Here is a 16,550-nt window from a genome sequence, read left to right on the forward strand (position 1 = left end):
TTTATCGGCTCTTTAATAAGCATTTCTGGGGCTGCCCTGGCAGCCTCCCGCCCAGCGCCCGGTGCCCGGGAGCCTCTCCACTGAAGTCACGAGTGGAGCTCCCACTCTGACCTGCCACTTGCCGGCGAGAGGCTGATCTCCTCCCAGCTGCTGTCCCGGAGCTTCAAGTACAAGACGGCGCTGGGAGCTGATGGGGAAGGAGCAAGGGGTGGGCAGGATGGGCTGTGGCGCGGGGATCGGTCTCCCCAGCTACCTGGGACCGGCTCCTGCAGCCACAGTGCCACACCTGGGTGTCAGCAGCCCAGGAGCCAGAGGCCATCCACGGGGGATGGACGCCCTGCCCCGCCTTTCCCCTGCACCCACCTTGTCATGCCTGCGTCCGCTGGGTGAGAAACGACACCTTGCAGCTGTTTGAGCTGGAGGAGGCGCCATTCAGTTCCACTGGGGTCACGGCAGGAGATCTGCTCCCAGCCATGGCCTCCATTTTATTGAAGTGCTGCGGGTTTTCCTAACAGGCGTTCTGATGTGTTGAGAATGTCAGCGTTTTGCGTGTATGTTATACAAAGCAGCCCCTCTTGCTGCTGCATACTGGTTCTGGGGTGGGGCTGCTGGGAGGGTCAGCCTTGATCTGAAAGGTGGCCTACAGATGTATCGTGGATTTATTGTCACTACTTTATTGTCAACCAATACTTAGGGAGAGCCCCCTGTTCAGCATACAGCTGCAAACACAATGGGCAGAAAAAACTCACATCCTAGTGGAGGGAAACGGACTTAAAAACCAGGAAACTGCAGTGGGGGGGGGGGGGCGGGATGCAAGCTACGGAGGAAAAGCTGGGGGGAGGTGAAAGCTTGAGATAGGGGCTGGAGAAGGCCCCTCTGAGAGGACAGAGTTTGACCAAAGATTTGAAGGAGATGGGGCACCTAGATGGAAGGGAAGAGAGAGGTCCCCAGAAGCACGGACACTGCAAAAGCCCTGGGGTGAGAGCAGGCCTGGGTATATTCCAGGAACTGCAGGACAGGACGGCCGGTGTACCTGGAGCTTGAGCGCCTGGGGCCATGAAGTGGTCGGGGCCACAACAGGGCAGTGGTCTGATGAAATGGGGCTATGAGGGGCGCCTGGGTGGCTCAGTGGGTTAAAGCCTCTGCCTTCGGCTCAGGTCATGATCTCAGCGTCCTGGGATCGAGCCTCTCATCGGGCTCTCTGCTCAGCGGGGAGCCTGCTTCCCTCTCTCTCCGCCTGCCTCTGTGCCTACTTGTGATCTCTGTCAAATAAATAAGCAAAATCTTAAAAAAAAAAAAAAAAAGAAAGAAAGAAAGAAAGAAAAGAAATGGGACTATGAGTTCCTGGGAGGATTTTGGCTTCTCCTCTGAGAGCTTCGTGGGGAGTCCCCAACTCTCTAGCAGTGCAGTGTGGACAGCAGAGCGGGATTCCCAGTTTGGGTTAAGAGCACTGAGGCTGGGAGCCAGGTGACTCACAGAGGTTTACCTCCCCAGCCCTGGGGCCACCAGCCCCTCTGAGGCCCTCCGGGTCTGCCTGCCTGCCCTCACTCCCTGTCAGGACCTGGGGCTCCTGAAGCCATCCAGGGGAGCAAAGGGACCCGGCCCGCTGGACATGCCCCATGCCCCCAGGACTGTGCAACAGAGAGGAGAGGGAAAAGGGGATGGGGTGGTGCTTGCCCCCAAGGGTGCCCCCCCCACTGTGCACAGCGGGGGGGGGGGGGGTTGTTACGGGCCCATGCTCCTCCCCAAAGGGCTCTCTGCACTGAGCCAGGCTCCCCGGAAGAGTGAGGCTCCTGCTTGGCCCTGTCACTCGGCCCATTCCCCTTCCTGGAGGCCCGGGGCTCTCTGTGTCAGCTGCAGCCGGATCCCAGGCAGGGGGCAGGGGGCAGGGGTCTTCTCTGGCCTTCGGCCTTTGTGTAGAGCCTCCCAGGCCACCTGGGCAGGCCCGAGGCGGGGACGAGGGCAGGACCCCGCCAGAGGCCCGGCTCCCGAGACAAGGGCAAGGTCCTGTCCGGGAGGTCCAGGGTCCCCGCCGGCCTTTGGAACCCGGCAGGAGGGCTCTCCGCGGAGGGGCGGGCGCCCTCGATTTGACTAGTTCCCCCCTGAAGCAGAGCTGACCTAACGGAAATTCTCCCAAAGCCTCTCGACGGGGCTTCGGGGCTGGGGCAGGGGGAGGCGAGGGGAAGCGGGCGCGGGGGAGGGCGAGGCCAGCCCGCCCTGCCGGGGCCCAGCCGCGGCGGCCTCGCGGCCGGGGGACGCCTTTGTCTCGCAGATGCGCGGCCAGATGCCGCCCAGCACGCCCCGAGGGCCGTCTCGCCCATCCCACGCCTCGCCTCCCCTTTGTGCGGCGCGCGGACGCCCGCCCGGTGAGGACGCCGCGGCGACCCGGCGCTTCCTCTTCCCCGTCCTGGGTGGCGGGTCCGCGCGCCCGGGGCCGACGACCGGCGAGCGAGCGCCGACGCCGGGGAGGGGCGCACCCGCGGGACGCCGGGAAGCAAGAGTGCGCCCAGGCTTCCAGCGCCGGCCAGGGGCGCAGACCGCGCAGGGACCCCGGTCGGACGGGGGCGGGGCCGCAGTGGGCCCAGTGCGCACGCGCCTGCAGCCCCGCCCACCGCGCTCCCACTGGGCGCTGGGCCGCCTCCCTCGCACGATTGGCCCGGGCCGTCGCGCTGTCGGCCAATGGACGCGCGGTTCCTGGCGGGCCGGGCGGCGGGGGCGGGGCCGGGCGGCGGGGCCCCTCCGGGAACGCTCGGCTGCGGTCCGGCAGTGGGCGCCGTGAGCCCGCGATCGAGACCGCGCGCCCCCCCGTAGCGGGCCCGTGCACGGAGCGGCGGTCTGGCCGGCCGGAAGGCCCCGCGCCGCGCGGGCCGGGGGCGCCCACGCACGGTGTCGCGGTGTCACGGCGGCCCCGCCGCCTCTGCTCGCCCCTCGCCCTGCTCCCGCGCATCCCAAAGCCACGAGCCCACCCCCGCGGACAGCAGCGGCGTCCCTGAAGGTCGGCGGGGGTGGGGCTGGCGGTGACCTGTAGTCGGTTCCCGACCAGCCGCCGTCAGTGGACACAGAGTAGCGAAGGAGAAGGTCTCTTTCAGGGGCGCCGGGGCTCGTCGGTGCAGCGTCTGCCGTCGGCTCGGGTCGCGCTCCCGGGGTCCTGCGACGGAGCCCGCACGGGACTCCCTGCTCCGAGGGCCGCGGCCTCCCCCTTCCGCCTGCCTCTGCCCTGCCCCCGCACAGGCTCCGCTCTCGGCTCGCGCGTACAGACGTCTGAGAAAGCAGGTCGCGTCCTGTAGCCCTCGTGCCGCTGCGGCGACAGCCCGGGGAGGAAGGACGCGGCGGTGGGACGTGGGAGCGCGCGGCCGTGCGGGGCTGGCGCGCCGCGTCCCGCACCGCCCCAGCCGGACGAGGGGACACAGCGCAAGCGTCCGCGAGCCCCGGCACAGGGGAAGCGCGCGGCGGAGTGTCCCGGCTCGAGGGAGGCCGCTCGGACCCGCGGCCGCACGGGGATCCAGCGGAGGCGCTCACGGACGCGGCCCGCGCAGGGCAGGGCGAGCTTGCGGGACCGCACCCCCGCCCCGCGGGTCGCGAGAGGCCGCGCGGACGGAGGCACCGTGCCGGGTCCCCGCGCACTGGCGGCGGCTGCTCGGGGACCCCGCGGCGACGACGCGCGCACGACAGCGCCGCGCGGCGAACGCCACCGACTGGACACGGAAGTGGCCCTACAGCGGCGAGTGTGACGTCAGACACATGGACCCGGACTTGAGAAGGTGCTGGGACGTGCCGGACCTCGGGGCTCGTCCCGGCCAAGAGGGCAAACCGCCCCAGGCCGCGACCCGGACGCTGCGTCCGCCGGCTCCGCTCCAGGGGGCGGCTTGCGGGGCTTTGGCGGGCCCGGGAAGGACATCGGGGCCGCACGACGCCCCGTCCCGGACAAGCCAGACCCGGCCTGACGCGGGGTCCCCCCGCAGCCGCGCCCGCCCCTCGGCGTCCCGGCGGGAACCCAGCGCAGCCCCCCCAGAAGGCGTCTCGCTTTTCCTGTCCCACGGCAGCCTCCCTTCGGCTCCTAGATCCCCCCAGCCCGGCAGGAACCGGGCGCCGTCGGGCGGAGGCGGGACACTGGGGAACCCCCAGTCCCCGCTCCCCGCCGGGTGTCCTGCAGGTCGGCGCCTTCCGGGCCGCGGCCGCTGGAGGGCGCCCCCGGACCGCTCCTGCGGACCCGTGGGCTCCCGCCGGGAGGGCCCTCGGCGGCGCCGGAGGTTGATCTCCTGGTTCACGCCAGGATGGGACGCGGAGGGTCGGCGCAGGAGGCCCCGAGACGTCTTCAGACCTGGTCCCCAGACCCGCCCGGCGGCCACTTCCCGCCCCGAGGCTGCCCCGCAGCTCGCCGGGTAGCGGCGAAGATGCAGCAAAGACTTAGGAGGCGAAGGACGAACCGCCGTTTGTCCTTTCCAGGGAGGGCCCTGTGCCGCCCCGTCAAGGGCTTGGTGCTCAGATCCTCCGCAAGCAAACCTGGACTAACTCCGCCCTTACGGGGGGACGGGTGGCCGGGACAGGCCCTCAACACTCACTTCCTCAAGACGCGATACAGAAGGCCATGCGTCTCGGGTCCCTCTTGGCTTTTCCCAACACCTCTGTGCCTCCAAGCTCTACCCTCCAGGCGGCGGGGTCCTCAGCAGGTGACAGCAAGAACCAAGAGAGTGACCCTCCCCCCACCACGCTGTCCCGCACCTGGCAGGACCTCTGCACAGCTGGGCCTGGAACTCAGGCTGCCTCCTCACCGTGGCCTGGCTGGGAAGGGGGCGGCTCCCACACGGATAGGCCCTGTCATGAGCCCCCCCATCATCCAGTGACTAGCCCAGGCTGATTCCTGGACGTGGGATCCTCAGCCAAGCCCTAACCCCTACCTTGGTTCACTACAGCGCCCTTTCTCAGCCTCTGCCCTGCGGCTCCTGGTGAGGGCAGAGGAAGTTCTCCCGCTGACCACTCTGTCTTCCACAGCTGTTTACCGATAAGACCCTTTTGGCCTCGGGTGGTCCAGTCACAGTCACTTGACATCCAGAGACAGCCTTGGGCTGGCTGCTCAGGGTGACAGAGAGAGCGCCATCGCGGTGCCACAGGAGCCTCTGAGTGGGAAGGTCGCTGCATGGGGAGCGTCACCTGAGTCCCTGCCCCCCCCCAACCCGCCCCTGCAGCTGGAGGAGAAGGAGGGTGTTGAGGCGGTGGCCCAGCCCCCCTTGCTGGAGTCAGGGGACCGGTCGCAGCTTGGGCAGGGGCAGGCTCCCCAGCAGTGGCTGGCTCTGGGTCAGCTGGGTCACGGAGCAGCCAGTCCCTAAATCATTCTGGGCCTGCCTGAGCGGGAGGCTTCCGCTCCAGGTGGGTGACTGGGGACCCCAGCTATCACTGTCTCAGTCTGTTTCCTCTTTCCTCTGCTGCCTCCCTGGGCCTCCTGGGGCGGACTCTTCTCTAGGTGGAGCCTCCCAGCTTCGGGAAGCCTCCGAGTGTGTGCGTGTGTGTGTGTCCCCGCGCTTGCAACGGGCTGGGAAACTGGTGCCCCAGAAGGTCATAGGGCAGGCAGCCCAAAAGCCCAAATGCCTGACTCAGGTGGGGAAATGGGTCTCCGTCAGCGTGGCCATGCAGGCACCCCTTACCACTGGCGGACTCTCCCCCACAACACTCGGGGTGGCCTTCTCTTCCCTCACTGCGGCGGTCAGCCCCCCGAACAGCAGGGAAAGGGGTGTATGCTCCCATCTTGCCCCCCGAGTGCACCAGGGAGACACCCCGAGAGACAGGCGTGCAGCCCCATCGCCTCCACTTCCCCTCTTCCTGTGCGCCATGCCCAGCCACCCGGATGGGGCCTGCTTAATTGATTCAATTTGTCCGACACTAAAAGCACTCTGCAGACGTCAGCCTCCCAGCACCCCACCCCCAGGGAGGCAGCAGACACCTGCCAAGGCCCTGGGGCTGGGAGTCCTTCCAGGGGCCACTACAGCCGGGCTGCGGGGGAGGCCCCAGCTCCCACGCTGCTTGCTGGGAGCTGCAGCCAAAGAGACATCTATGGCTGAGGGACTGCCCCGCGGTGGCACAGAGGTATTCCGAATTCTGATCAGATCAGTCTGTCTTTCCCAGGGAATCATGGTCTGTACGGACTTCCAGTTCCAGGCAGATAAGTCCTGTTTTGGTCGAGATGCTATTCCCGGGCTGTTGTTAGGGTTCCATCTTCTCCATTAACTAGGGCTTTGGGGCTTTTCCAGGTCAATGGGGGTGGAAGGGGGGCCAAGGATCCCCTGGGGCCTGGCTGCCCCCCTTCCTAGGGCCCCAGCCATGGCTTGGTGGTCTCCTTGGTGGCCACCTGGTGGAAGAAAAGGACTTGAGCCTCTGAGCTCACAGCTGGTGGGGACCTCAGGTCCCTGTGTACAGATTAGTAGCCCTGGGTCCACAGCCTGGGCAGTCCTGCAGCTGTCCGCCTGCAGGGTATGTGTGAGTGGCCACTGCCACACTGGGAAATGCTTTTGGGCAGTTTCTAGGAGGAAGGCGGTAAGCCAGGAGGCGGACTCAGACCCGAACCCCTGAGCCCCTATACCAGCCCAGAGCCCCTCTCTCCCTGTGTGGGCCCCTGGCCCCAAGAGCCACCACTCTCCACCCCAGAGGGAAGGGCCAGGATGATTTAGGGAGAGTTTGCGCCGCTGGCCCCTCCCCCGTCCAGCCCCAGCGGGGACGGTGGCCCGGAATACGGTCTCGGGGACATGTCAGCCGAATCCGGACACCCCGCGGCCGCCGCGGCGCACCCCCGCCTGCACCCTTCTCTCGTTCGCTTGTTACGTGTACCCGGAGCGCAGGCTCGGTTCTGGCGCGCTCCTCTGCACAGCTCCGAGGACACCGGAGGGGGCGAGGGTACGGGGACCGCGCGACAGAGACCGAGCGGGCCGGGGCAAGGTCAGGCCCCTCACAGGCCGCGTGTCAGGCGGCGGGTCTTTCTCCTGCGTGTGAACAAGCCGGGGGCGGGGGCAAGGCCTGGCCCCCCGCGCGGCCATTTTGGAGGGACGTCGGGCGGCGGCCTGCTGCCCCCACCACATCCCAGGCGGCCCGGGCCCGGCTCCGGGTGGGGGTCCCGGGAGGCGGGGAGCGGGAGGTGGGGCGCGCCGCGCCGAGGAAGAAAGAACAAAAGGGAGCCCCGCCCCCTCCCCCGGCCAGCCCGCGGCGGCCAATCGGCGCGGCCGCAGCTGACGGTGACCTCTGATTGGCCGAACGGTGACCAATCCGGAGCCGGAGCCGCGAGCCCGTGCGGCCCCACGTGGGGCGACGCGCGCGGCGGTTCGCGGGCCGCGGCGGGTGGGCGGGGCGTGGGGATCGGGGCCGCTCCTCGGGGACCGGACGGCGACCGCGCCCGCGCTTCGCCCCGGGGACCCCCGGCCCAGGGCTCCCCGCGCCGCCCCAGCCGTCTCGGAGACCCCGAGCGCCGTGTGCGCGCGAAGCGCTGTGCCGCCTTCCGGCCGGTCTGAGGTGCGGGGCCGGGTGGTGGCTGCCCTCGCTGCGCGCAGGGCTGCAGTGACCGCCTCAAGGCCACCAGCCTGTTCGGGGCAGGCGGCTGCCGCGCCGCGGGCCTCCCTTCCCCGGGGCCGGGCGCCCGGCTTCTGCCCCCCCGCACCCCCGGCGCCCCCCAGGCCACTGCGCTCCGGGGCCGGGAGCGGAGGAGAGGGTCTGGGGCTGCGTCGCGCGGACGCGGGGGGGAGACGTGGCCCGCTGCGGGCGGTGGAGAGGTCGCGGCGGCCGCTTCACCGACGGAGTCCGCTCCCGGTGCGGCCCGCGGCAATGGCCCAGCGGGGGAGAGGGCTGGCCTCCCCCCACCCCCGCTTCCATTAACCGCTCCAGGCTCCTCGGAAGGGGACGCGGACGTGTTCTCTGATGAGGCACTGATGTGGCCTTCGTGCTTCTAGCACCCTCAGACGGTCCCGAGCCGAGCGCGGAGTAAGTGGAAGTCAGTGAATTAAAGGGCAGATGGTGCAGTGCCCGGGCCAGCAACAAAGGGGAGCTGTCACCACTGCAGACCGAAGGGAAGCGGTAGTCCGGGGAGAGGCCTAGCCAGGAGGAGCTGTGACCTTGGGGAGAGGGACACAGCGACCCGGCAGGGAGGAGAGTGGGTACACAGACTGACCCGGCTTTCCTCCCGCCGGCTTTCTTGTCTTCAGGCTCCTCTTTGGCCAAGCTGACACTGTGGCTCCGGGACAGGCTCCGGCTACCAGGCAGGGCAGCTGGGGCAGTGAGGTGTGCTCTGACCGGGAGCAGAGGCGGGAACTGACTCATCTTAGAAATGTCGCTGTTTTGTTTTATGGCAGTGCCATACGATGCAAGTGAAACCTGTAAGCATCCTGTGCAGAGATGCCCCCACACCCCATATCTACACCACATACCTCCACACCCTATATCCCCGCACCACCCCCACCGGCAGCACAGGGCTCAGCTGAACCTTTCTCTCCCACAGAACCATTCGGAGCCTCTCCTGCCAGGACAGCCTCCCAATGAGGAGTGCAAGACACGGCACGGCAGCGGAGGAACTGTGCTCCTGCTGGTGCCTCCTCCCCCAGGAAGCCTTCCTGGATGCTCCATTTTCATTAAACAGTTGCCACGGGGGACTATAAATCGGGTGGTAGGGACTTGCCTTGTTCACTGTCCCCTCTTCATGGTTCCTGGGTCTGCTGGGTGCCCAGTACACACTGGAGGGCAGATGGTCCATGCCAAACCCAGGTCTGCCCTTGAAGCAGGGCCATATTCACCCAGAGAAAGGGGGCCTTCCTCTGCCCAGCCGGGGCTCAGCCCCAGGGGGCCCCAAGGAGGAAAGAGTGTGTTCCAGTAGGGAAGTTCAGGGTCCAACAGCACAGCCACACATGAGTTCAGGATAAGGCAGCTTGAGCCAAGGACCTGGAGAGGTTCAGGAGGGAGGAACCTCCTAGCAGAATGGAGACAAGGGAAGGAGATGGCACTTGAGATGGCTTTGAAAGCAGGTAGGAGGTGGGTGGGGGAGAAGGGAAAGCATGGGGCAGGGAGGGAAATCGTGTGGCATCTGGGGAGCCTGATCTTTAATGCACACTGACGGAGAGCCCTGCCTGTCCTCCGAGGGGGCCCCGCTCAGCGTAAGCCACAGGCGGCAGCCCACCACTGTGTCTGTCTGTTCTTTTGCACGGCTGTGTTGTGTTTCACTGTATGGGGTGGCACGGTTTATTCTCTCCGTCTCCCGGCTCCCTCCGGGTTAGGAGCAGTGCCGCTCTAAGCATTCTAGAACCTGTCTTCTGGGCGTGTGCCTGGTGGTGGGGTGGCAGGGAGGCAAGTGTTTGGTTTGGTCTGGATGCCACCGGTCTCCAAGGGCAGTGCTGACTACCATTTCCACCGGCAGTGTGGGTGGGTTCCGGTGGCCCTGGACCTGTTGCAGCCCTTGGGATTATCTGTCCCTCACTCTGCCCTTTGGGGGTGAGGGGAACACACGCCACCTCTTGATCTTCCGAATGCCTCCGTGACTAAGAGGCGAGGGGTATCATCCCCATTTATAAGACAGAAACTCTGGCCACAACTGCCAATGAGCACTGGAGCTGCTTCTGGAATTCCAGTCTCAATTCTTCCAGAAAATGACATGCGGCTGCTGTGGCTAGCTGGCCAGCCTGGGGCACGGAGCTCCGGTGAGAGGTCAGGGCTGGTGCAGAACAAAGCGAACTGGGGAGGGGATTCTGGGCTTTGGGGGAGGGGAAGGGGGAGGGCAGTGGTGTCGGCAGGGTCGGCAGGGTCGGCGCCCGCCTGGTGGGGCTTTGCTGGGTGCAAGTTTGTGCCCAGACCCCGAGCTGGGTGCAGGGACGTGACGGTGCACACACAGGCGGGGGCCCTGCTCACAGGTTAATGGCAGTCCGGGGCAGCGGGCAATCCAGGAAATCCACAATAAATACATAATTACAGGCTGCAATGAGTGCTCTGTGCTGCGAGAGGCCTGCCCTGGCCTGACGTTGGGACTGAGAGTGAGCTGGCCTCGGAGACGACAGTGTCCCGGGGACTCTTGAGGGAAGTGTCCCAGCAGCATGGGGATAAGGGTCCGGGAGGAGGCACAGAGGCGGAGGGGGGAGCCCTCTGAGCCCGCGGGGGCCACACTAAATCACACCCAAGCTCCGGATTTGTCCCCGCAGGAACTCTAAAATACAGTGACTTAAGTGAGGGGGACATTCCTTTCTCTTTCACAGAAAACCTCCAGGAAAGCTTGGGGGGGCTTCGGGGTCGTCAGGAACCCGCGCTCCTCATGCCCTGTTGCTCTGTTATCCCGAGTGCAGCTCCTTCGGCACCTCCCCTTCAGCTGCTCAGCTGTCACGTGCACAGGACAAGCAGCAGGAGGGGAGGGCGGACGAGGAGGAGCACAACCTTGACACTGAAGGACATGTCGTCACTGTTCACCCTTGCTGGCTAGACCGTGGCCCCAGCGTGGCATCTAGCTGCAAGGGAAGCTGGGGAATGTGACCTTGACCCTGGCCAGGCAGGGGCCCAGCTACACGAGGGGGGAAGGGGAAAACAGATGCAGTCTCTGTTCCTCCCAGTAACCAGAAACCACGGGATGCTGCTGGGGCCAGAAATGACCAGTGGATGGGCTCCCCCTCGTTCTCTGCACACAATGGGCCCCTCAGCACCCAACAGCAATGGCCATGGGGTCACAGGGCACACTGGAGCCCCCACTGATGCCCCGTCCTATTGGCATCTTCTCATTTTCAGAGATGAGGAACTAGGTCTCAGGAGAGCAAGGGCCCATGGTTGACAGGCCAAGAGAAGCAGGCCTGCTGAGAACTTTCCAGAACTACTATCCATCCGTGGGGAGCTCCCTTACCCAGGATGCTCCTACTCTCCCAGTCCCTTCTTGACCAGCGCTGTCCCTGCCTCCTCTTTAAGCAGGACATAGGAGTGGCCAAAAACCCCTTCCCATCTTCCCAGAGCACAGGAGGCAAGTCCGTGATGGGTGGCCAGGCCCTGAATGACCAGTGTGCCCTCAGCGCCAGACAGGAGCACAGGCAGAGAGGAGATGACCTGGGAGCTGTGGAATGGGCCAGGGACACGACAGGGCACACATTGCCCCCTGCTCCCCTCCTCAGCTGCTAGCCAGATACACAGGGCTGAGCGGGGTCTGCCCAGTCCGGTCGGGTGGCTGCTGCCGGGCATGTTCGTGCTTCCAACATTCTCTTGGAAGTCTCGGCCTTGCAGTACTTCTGCAGTAGCTTGGGGGGGCTCCCCAGAAATTCACCACCCTTTTTACCCCATCAGGCCTCCACCAGAGTGTGCTTGCTGGACCAGAGCTTGCGGGGAGAGGGTGTGCACTGGCAGGAGGGGTGACCGTGGGCCTCCGGCTGCTCAGAAAGGGATGGCAGGCCGGGCATCCGACCCTCAGGGCTAGTGCACCCAAGCCCCTCCAGGTACAACTGAGGGACTCCGAATGCCAAGTTTCTCAGCCGAAGTTGCTACCAGAGCCGCGAGGGGCAGCCCCGCCCTCTGGGCCTCCGAGGCCATCAGAGATGCCGGGTTTCTCTTGTTGCTGGCTTGGCTTCTCTCTGCATACTGGCCGGGCCACCCGTCCCAGCTTGGCTATCCAGTAGAAACAAAGGCTTTTCACGGCATGTCCAGGAAAGGGCTTCCTCCCTGGGCCAGGGGTCAGCACACTGTGGCCGTCCAGGCCTGGGTCCCGAGCTCAGCGCTGTGCGGGGGGCGGTTGGTGGCTCTATGGAACCGTGTGGGTCTGGTGAAGGCAATTCTGACAGGAAGCAGGGGCATCTGCCATGGAAAGAAGTGGCCAGGAGGCCCCACTCTGGCCCCGTGGAAGTCACACATTCTTCCCCCACTCACACCCACGGCTCCAGGGGCCCTGCCTGGCACAGGGCCACCGTCTGAGGGTCAACAAAAACATGTCCTTCCCAACAGAGGTTGACCTCGGGCACGTGACCGTGGCAGTGGGAGGTGACTGGGACCACAGTCCCCGGGGTGTGCGCACTCCCTGAGTTCTGGTAAGATGCTGCCCAGTGTCTGGAGCCTCAAGTAGACGCTAGAACTACCCTCCACCCGCATGTTTGCGACCCCACAGCGGGAGGAAGGAAGAGGAAAGGAGGAGAAAATAAAATGTGTCCAACCTCAGGCAAGTCCAGACGATGCCCTTTCCTCTCCCGTGGGGTCGCAGCTACGGCTGGGGTTCGTGACCCCTCTGTTGCTGATGTTCCACGCTGCCCTTGCCTCTAGCCGGTGCTGCGGATGGGTGGGCTCCTCCCCAAGGGGCTCACCCAACCTTTATTGCTGAGGGAGTTGGAGCCCTTGTGCCTTTTGCCCTCCTGGGATTGCATAGGTCCCCCCTTAACACATCAGCATGCCGCGGAGGAACGTTCCTGAGGTTCCCCAGTCCCACCCATGTCTTCCTGCCAACTGCAGTCCAGGCTGGTCACCCCACACCCTCTTTCCCCATTCACTCGGCGTGGCCCCAGCTCCCGTTTCCTGGGCTGGCCGTGTCCTCCTCTGGATAATGCACTCCAGAGCAGCGCAGCTCTGAGTCAGGACGGAAAGCAGAGCCCAAGCTTGCTGGTATAATGCAGGAAACATTGCCTGCTCCTCCAGCTCCTGGACGTGTCTGGGGCCAAGCGAGAAACAGCCCTTATGTGGGCCTGTGGGCTGCACCCCTTCGACCCGAGCTGCAGGGGCCGGGGTGGGCGTGGCACAGGGACGGTCATAGTCCTTTGCTCGGAAAGGAGCTCCTTGGTGGCAGGGGCTGGGCGGGGTTTCCTGGGCAGGTCTAGGGGTTCACGAGGCCCATTAGGACACGTCATGGCGAAAGGGCCCAAGGTCACTGACTTGCCGCTGCAGAGCGGCTGGATCCCCTGAGGTGTGGTGTCACTGCTGGGATTTGAGGTCTGTTGTCGCTGACACTTGGGTATTTGTCAGGGGATCCAGGTGGAGAGGTTCATGATGGGGTCCTTGTGAACGTACTTCCTGCCCGCTGTGCTCTCAGCGTGAGCCCAGGAAGGAAGCCTGAGGCTCCTGGGGGGAGGGGAGCTGACAGGCTGCCCTGGGGTGGGTCACATGCTTACTGAACCGTGCAGGACCCTCCTGCAATGGGCCTCCGATGACATTCACATGGGCAGGCAGCCTCTGGGCACAGTCCATGATGTCTGTCCAGTCTCCTTCTCCAGCCTCCCTGAGTACAGTCATTTGATCCTAAGTCCCTCATGGCTGTCGAGATGGCCGAGCTCTGCCCAGGACTCTGTGTACACCCTGGCCTTGGACATCCAGGCCTCTGCTCAGCACTCCGTGCTCTGCCCCCCAACCAGGGCGGGAAGGATTGTCTTGCAAGGCAAGGCTGTGACGGCACCGAGGTCCGCTTGCGGCGGGGGCACATCTGCACGCCCACACTGCTTCTCCCTTGGTCAGCAGATCACTGGGCTTCACAGAGGCCATGAGTTTGTGGCAGGAGTGGCCTCCTGTGCCTTGGGGCCTGCTTGGCCTCCTCTGTGTGCACCCTTCTGCTCCATGCTGGACACCTGCTGGGTGCGTCCGCTACGGCCGGGGGGGCTGGGCAGCACCCAGTTTGACAAACAGCTGGGTTTCGAGGTCAACGCACTGACCTCCCAGTGGCAAATCAACACAGGACGTTACAGAGAGCGGGTGCCTGGCTGGCTCCGTCGGTAGCACTTCCCGACACCCGATCTGGAGTCATGAGTTTGAGCTCCCGGCGGGAGCAGACTGAGGGGCGCAGTGAGTAACCTTTAGCATAAGTATATCCCTAACACCGCCTGGACAGTTCTTACGCTAAAATTACTCGTTGTTGATCTGAAAGTCAACTTCGGCTGGCGGTCCTGAACTTTATCCGGCGACCCCCACGGGTCGGGTGTGCGGCCCTGCCTGGGCACCCAGGTTTCACTGGCGGTCACCTCGGGGGGACGTATGGCCGCACGTGCTCCCCTTCACAGGGGCGGCGCTCCCGAGAACCCAGGGGCAGGCCCTGATTGGCTCAGCTTGGGTCACGTGCTCACCCCCAAAGCCAGTCACCTTCCCAGAGGAAGCGAGAGGCGAGGTGCCGCGATTGGTCCAGCCGGGGTCATGTGACCGGAGGGCGGCGGGGCTGCCCGCGTGGCTCGGCGCGTGCGGGGCGGCGTGGCAGGCGGCGGGGCTGGGCGCCAGGCCGCAGGGGCGCGTCTTCCGTGGCCGGAGGGTCTTCGGGGCCAGCGGCTCCGTGGCGTCGGGCAGCCCGGACGGCCTCCGGTGTCCGTGGGGCTGGCGCGGCGTCGCTCCCCTTGGCGTCGGGAGGCCGCGGCCTGCGGGGCTCGTGTGTCCCTCCCGCGGCGCCTCCAACCCCGGGGCCGGCGGGCTCCGCGGACCTCACCCAGGACGGCTGCGTCCCCGCCCGGCCCGCTGGCGGCTGCCCTGGCTCTGCGTCCGTGCGGGGGCGCACGCGGGACGGGGGCTCGCGGCTGGTCCGCGGGCGCGCAGGCCGACGGGGTGGGCGAACGTCGCTCGGAGCAGACCGCGTGCGAGGCCCGAGCCGGCCCGTCCTGCGCGGGGGGTGGGGCGCGCCGGCCCCGCCGCCGCCCAGAGCGCCGCTTCTCCGCGGAGCCCGAGCCCAGCGCCCGCGGCCAGGCGGGGCGGGGCGGGAGCAGCTTTGCCCCGGCCTCGGGGTCAGCGGGCCCAGGGTCAGCGACCCACCCTGGAGGCGGTTTTCTGGGCCCGTTGTCTGAGGAGACGCGGGGACGGCAGCGCCCGACTCTGCCGCTTTGCCCGGGAAGCGGGAGCTTGCATCCACCTCCGCGCGTTAAACCAGTGCAAGGAGGCCGGGGAGGTGCCCCTGGAAGTACCTGCTGCCGGGGCTGGGCGTCCAAGGAGAGGAGCAAGCGGCTCCCTTCCTTGGGCTCCTCCGCCGGGCTGCTCGACCTGCGGCCACCCAGACTCATGAAGGGCCCTGTCCGGCGAGGCCTTCTTGAGATGCTCAGCCCTGTGCCCCCGTGCCTGGCAGGGAGCCCGGCATGCAGTAGGTCTCCAGCATGTACTTACGGAGGTGACAGACGGACAGACGGATGGCTCGGATGCGAACAGGCTGTGTTCCTGCTGGGAGCACATCACATCTGCAAGGGCGAGAAACCCTTTTCTGATGGTGGGGCGGCTGCTTCCATGATGTTGGCCCTATATGGGAGGCGCTGGCAGCCTCTGCAGCTCTGGCTGTCCGCAGTGGCTACTGTCCCTCCATCCAGGAAGACGGGACTGCTGAAGGTTTTCTCTGAACCGTAGGCATGGGCCCTGGGACGCCCAGCATGCTGGGTCAGTCCTGGGTCTTTCTCCCTGTGGACAGGTGCAGTCTGCCTTGGGAGCCCTGCAGAATCAGACAGGAAATGCCCATAGGAAGGGACCCCCCCCCAGTTGGGGCAGCACATGACAGAGAGCACCTGAAATTCAGTCTAGCCCAGAGAAGGGGGATGGCATCAGGGGAGTGCGGAGCCTAAGAAAACAATTTTCCAAGTTCGCAGCTCATTTTGAGCCCCCCACCCCCACCCCGGGCTCCAGGCTGCCCTGTTCAGCTAGCGTCCAAGGCAGTGAGGGCCAGGACGTTGGGTGTTCTTCAGGGATGGCTGCAGCTTCCCACTTCGGTTGGGAGGGCCTCTCCCCACCTGTCAGGGGCTGAATGGAGTCGAGAGGTGTGTGAGCTTCGGGGCCGCTGTGCTGGGAAGCTTGGGCCTCCAACTCCATCCACTCAGGACCGCATCAAACACAGAGGGGGTGTGCACAGGCCACCCTGTCCCCTTCCTGCCTGAACCGTGCCCCTGCAGGACTCCCAAGCAGGAGGGCTTGGGATGGGACGGGTGTCGAGACTGCAGAACAGTGGGTTGGGGATCTAACCGGTGCAGAGGGCCTGCACCTCCCCCACAGTCCCCATGGGTTCTCAGTCCTGTGGCCTCTGGCTGTCCTGGCCAGACTGGAGGTAAGGAGGCCCAAGGATGGGGTCCCAGGGCTGTCCATAGGGCCCACAGTCATCCTATCCATCCGAATCCCCCTGGAGGGGGGATCTGTCCCTACTGGGTCTGATGGAGATGCTCTCCCCCGGGGGCCCAAACTACTCTTGGGGTCCTGTGCCCACCTGGACACAGGAGCAGTGTGTTAGTGCCCCTGACAGGGCACATCCCTGGAGTTGGTGCCTACAGACAGGACAGCCAGTACGGGGAGGAGGAGCATTCACACCTCCCACCCCAGCTTCCACCCAGAACTCCCCTCCCTGGAGACATCTTTGCTCACCGGGCTGAAGCCTGGGCCTTGCCCTCGGTTCTCTTCTTCTGGTCCTGTTGGTCTCAGAGCGTTTGCCCCAGCAGCCCCCATGCTCCTTCAGGGCTGGCCAGGGAGCTGCATGGGGCCCACGGCATCCCAGGCTAGTGTGGGGAGGGGGAGGCATATCCCATGGCTTGTAGACCCCTCCAGGCCTCATCCTTCACACAGGGGCGGCAGGCACGTGCACACCTGACACCTAGGAGGCTCTGTGAACGTTTGTCAGAGAAGGGGGTATAGCCCCCCACGGGCCCCCC

The 16,550-nt window shown here is 65.7% G+C and overlaps 2 protein-coding genes across 2 annotated transcripts; both read right to left on the reverse strand.

Annotated features, from left to right (window-relative positions):
- Window positions 1–2,118: 2,118 nt before the first annotated feature.
- Window positions 2,119–5,742, reverse strand: LOC125087512 (collagen alpha-1(I) chain-like). Its single transcript, XM_047707912.1, has 3 exons — window positions 5,643–5,742; window positions 3,812–4,438; window positions 2,119–3,713 (listed from the first exon to the last, which is right to left on the reverse strand). The coding sequence occupies exons 1-3, from the start codon at window positions 5,740–5,742 to the stop codon at window positions 2,119–2,121; spliced, it is 2,322 nt and encodes a 773-aa protein (XP_047563868.1).
- On the reverse strand, window positions 5,493–14,933 carry LOC125087514 (basic proline-rich protein). The gene is made up of 4 exons (XM_047707913.1): window positions 14,035–14,933; window positions 8,147–8,263; window positions 6,820–7,734; window positions 5,493–6,343 (listed from the first exon to the last, which is right to left on the reverse strand). Exons 1-4 carry the CDS (start codon window positions 14,931–14,933, stop codon window positions 6,247–6,249), a joined length of 2,028 nt encoding a protein of 675 aa, XP_047563869.1. The 3' UTR covers window positions 5,493–6,246.
- Between the last annotated feature and the right edge of the window lie 1,617 nt (window positions 14,934–16,550).

The sequence above is a fragment of the Lutra lutra genome, chromosome 16 (assembly GCF_902655055.1).
Source record: "Lutra lutra chromosome 16, mLutLut1.2, whole genome shotgun sequence".
Classification (NCBI taxonomy): domain Eukaryota; kingdom Metazoa; phylum Chordata; class Mammalia; order Carnivora; family Mustelidae; genus Lutra; species Lutra lutra.

What these genes read in the sequence shown, in the direction of transcription:
- LOC125087512 (XM_047707912.1), bottom strand. Translation starts at nt 5,742, where the DNA reads ATGGGAGCATACACCCCTTTCCCTGCTGTTCGGGGGGCTGACCGCCGC. An exon ending in TGGGGGAGAGTCCGCCAGTG is followed by an intron (nt 4,439 to 5,642) that starts GTAAGGGGTGCC and finishes CTCCCTGGAAAG; the next exon opens with GACAAACGGCGGTTCGTCCT. An exon ending in CCGGGTCGCGGCCTGGGGCG is followed by an intron (nt 3,714 to 3,811) that starts GTTTGCCCTCTT and finishes TCGCCGCTGTAG; the next exon opens with GGCCACTTCCGTGTCCAGTC.
- LOC125087514 (XM_047707913.1), bottom strand. Translation starts at nt 14,933, where the DNA reads ATGAGTCTGGGTGGCCGCAGGTCGAGCAGCCCGGCGGAGGAGCCCAAG. An exon ending in GCCGGCGGGAGGAAAGCCGG is followed by an intron (nt 7,735 to 8,146) that starts GTCAGTCTGTGT and finishes CACCGCCCGCAG; the next exon opens with CGGGCCACGTCTCCCCCCCG. An exon ending in GAACCGAGCCTGCGCTCCGG is followed by an intron (nt 6,344 to 6,819) that starts GTACACGTAACA and finishes TTCTTCCACCAG; the next exon opens with GTGGCCACCAAGGAGACCAC.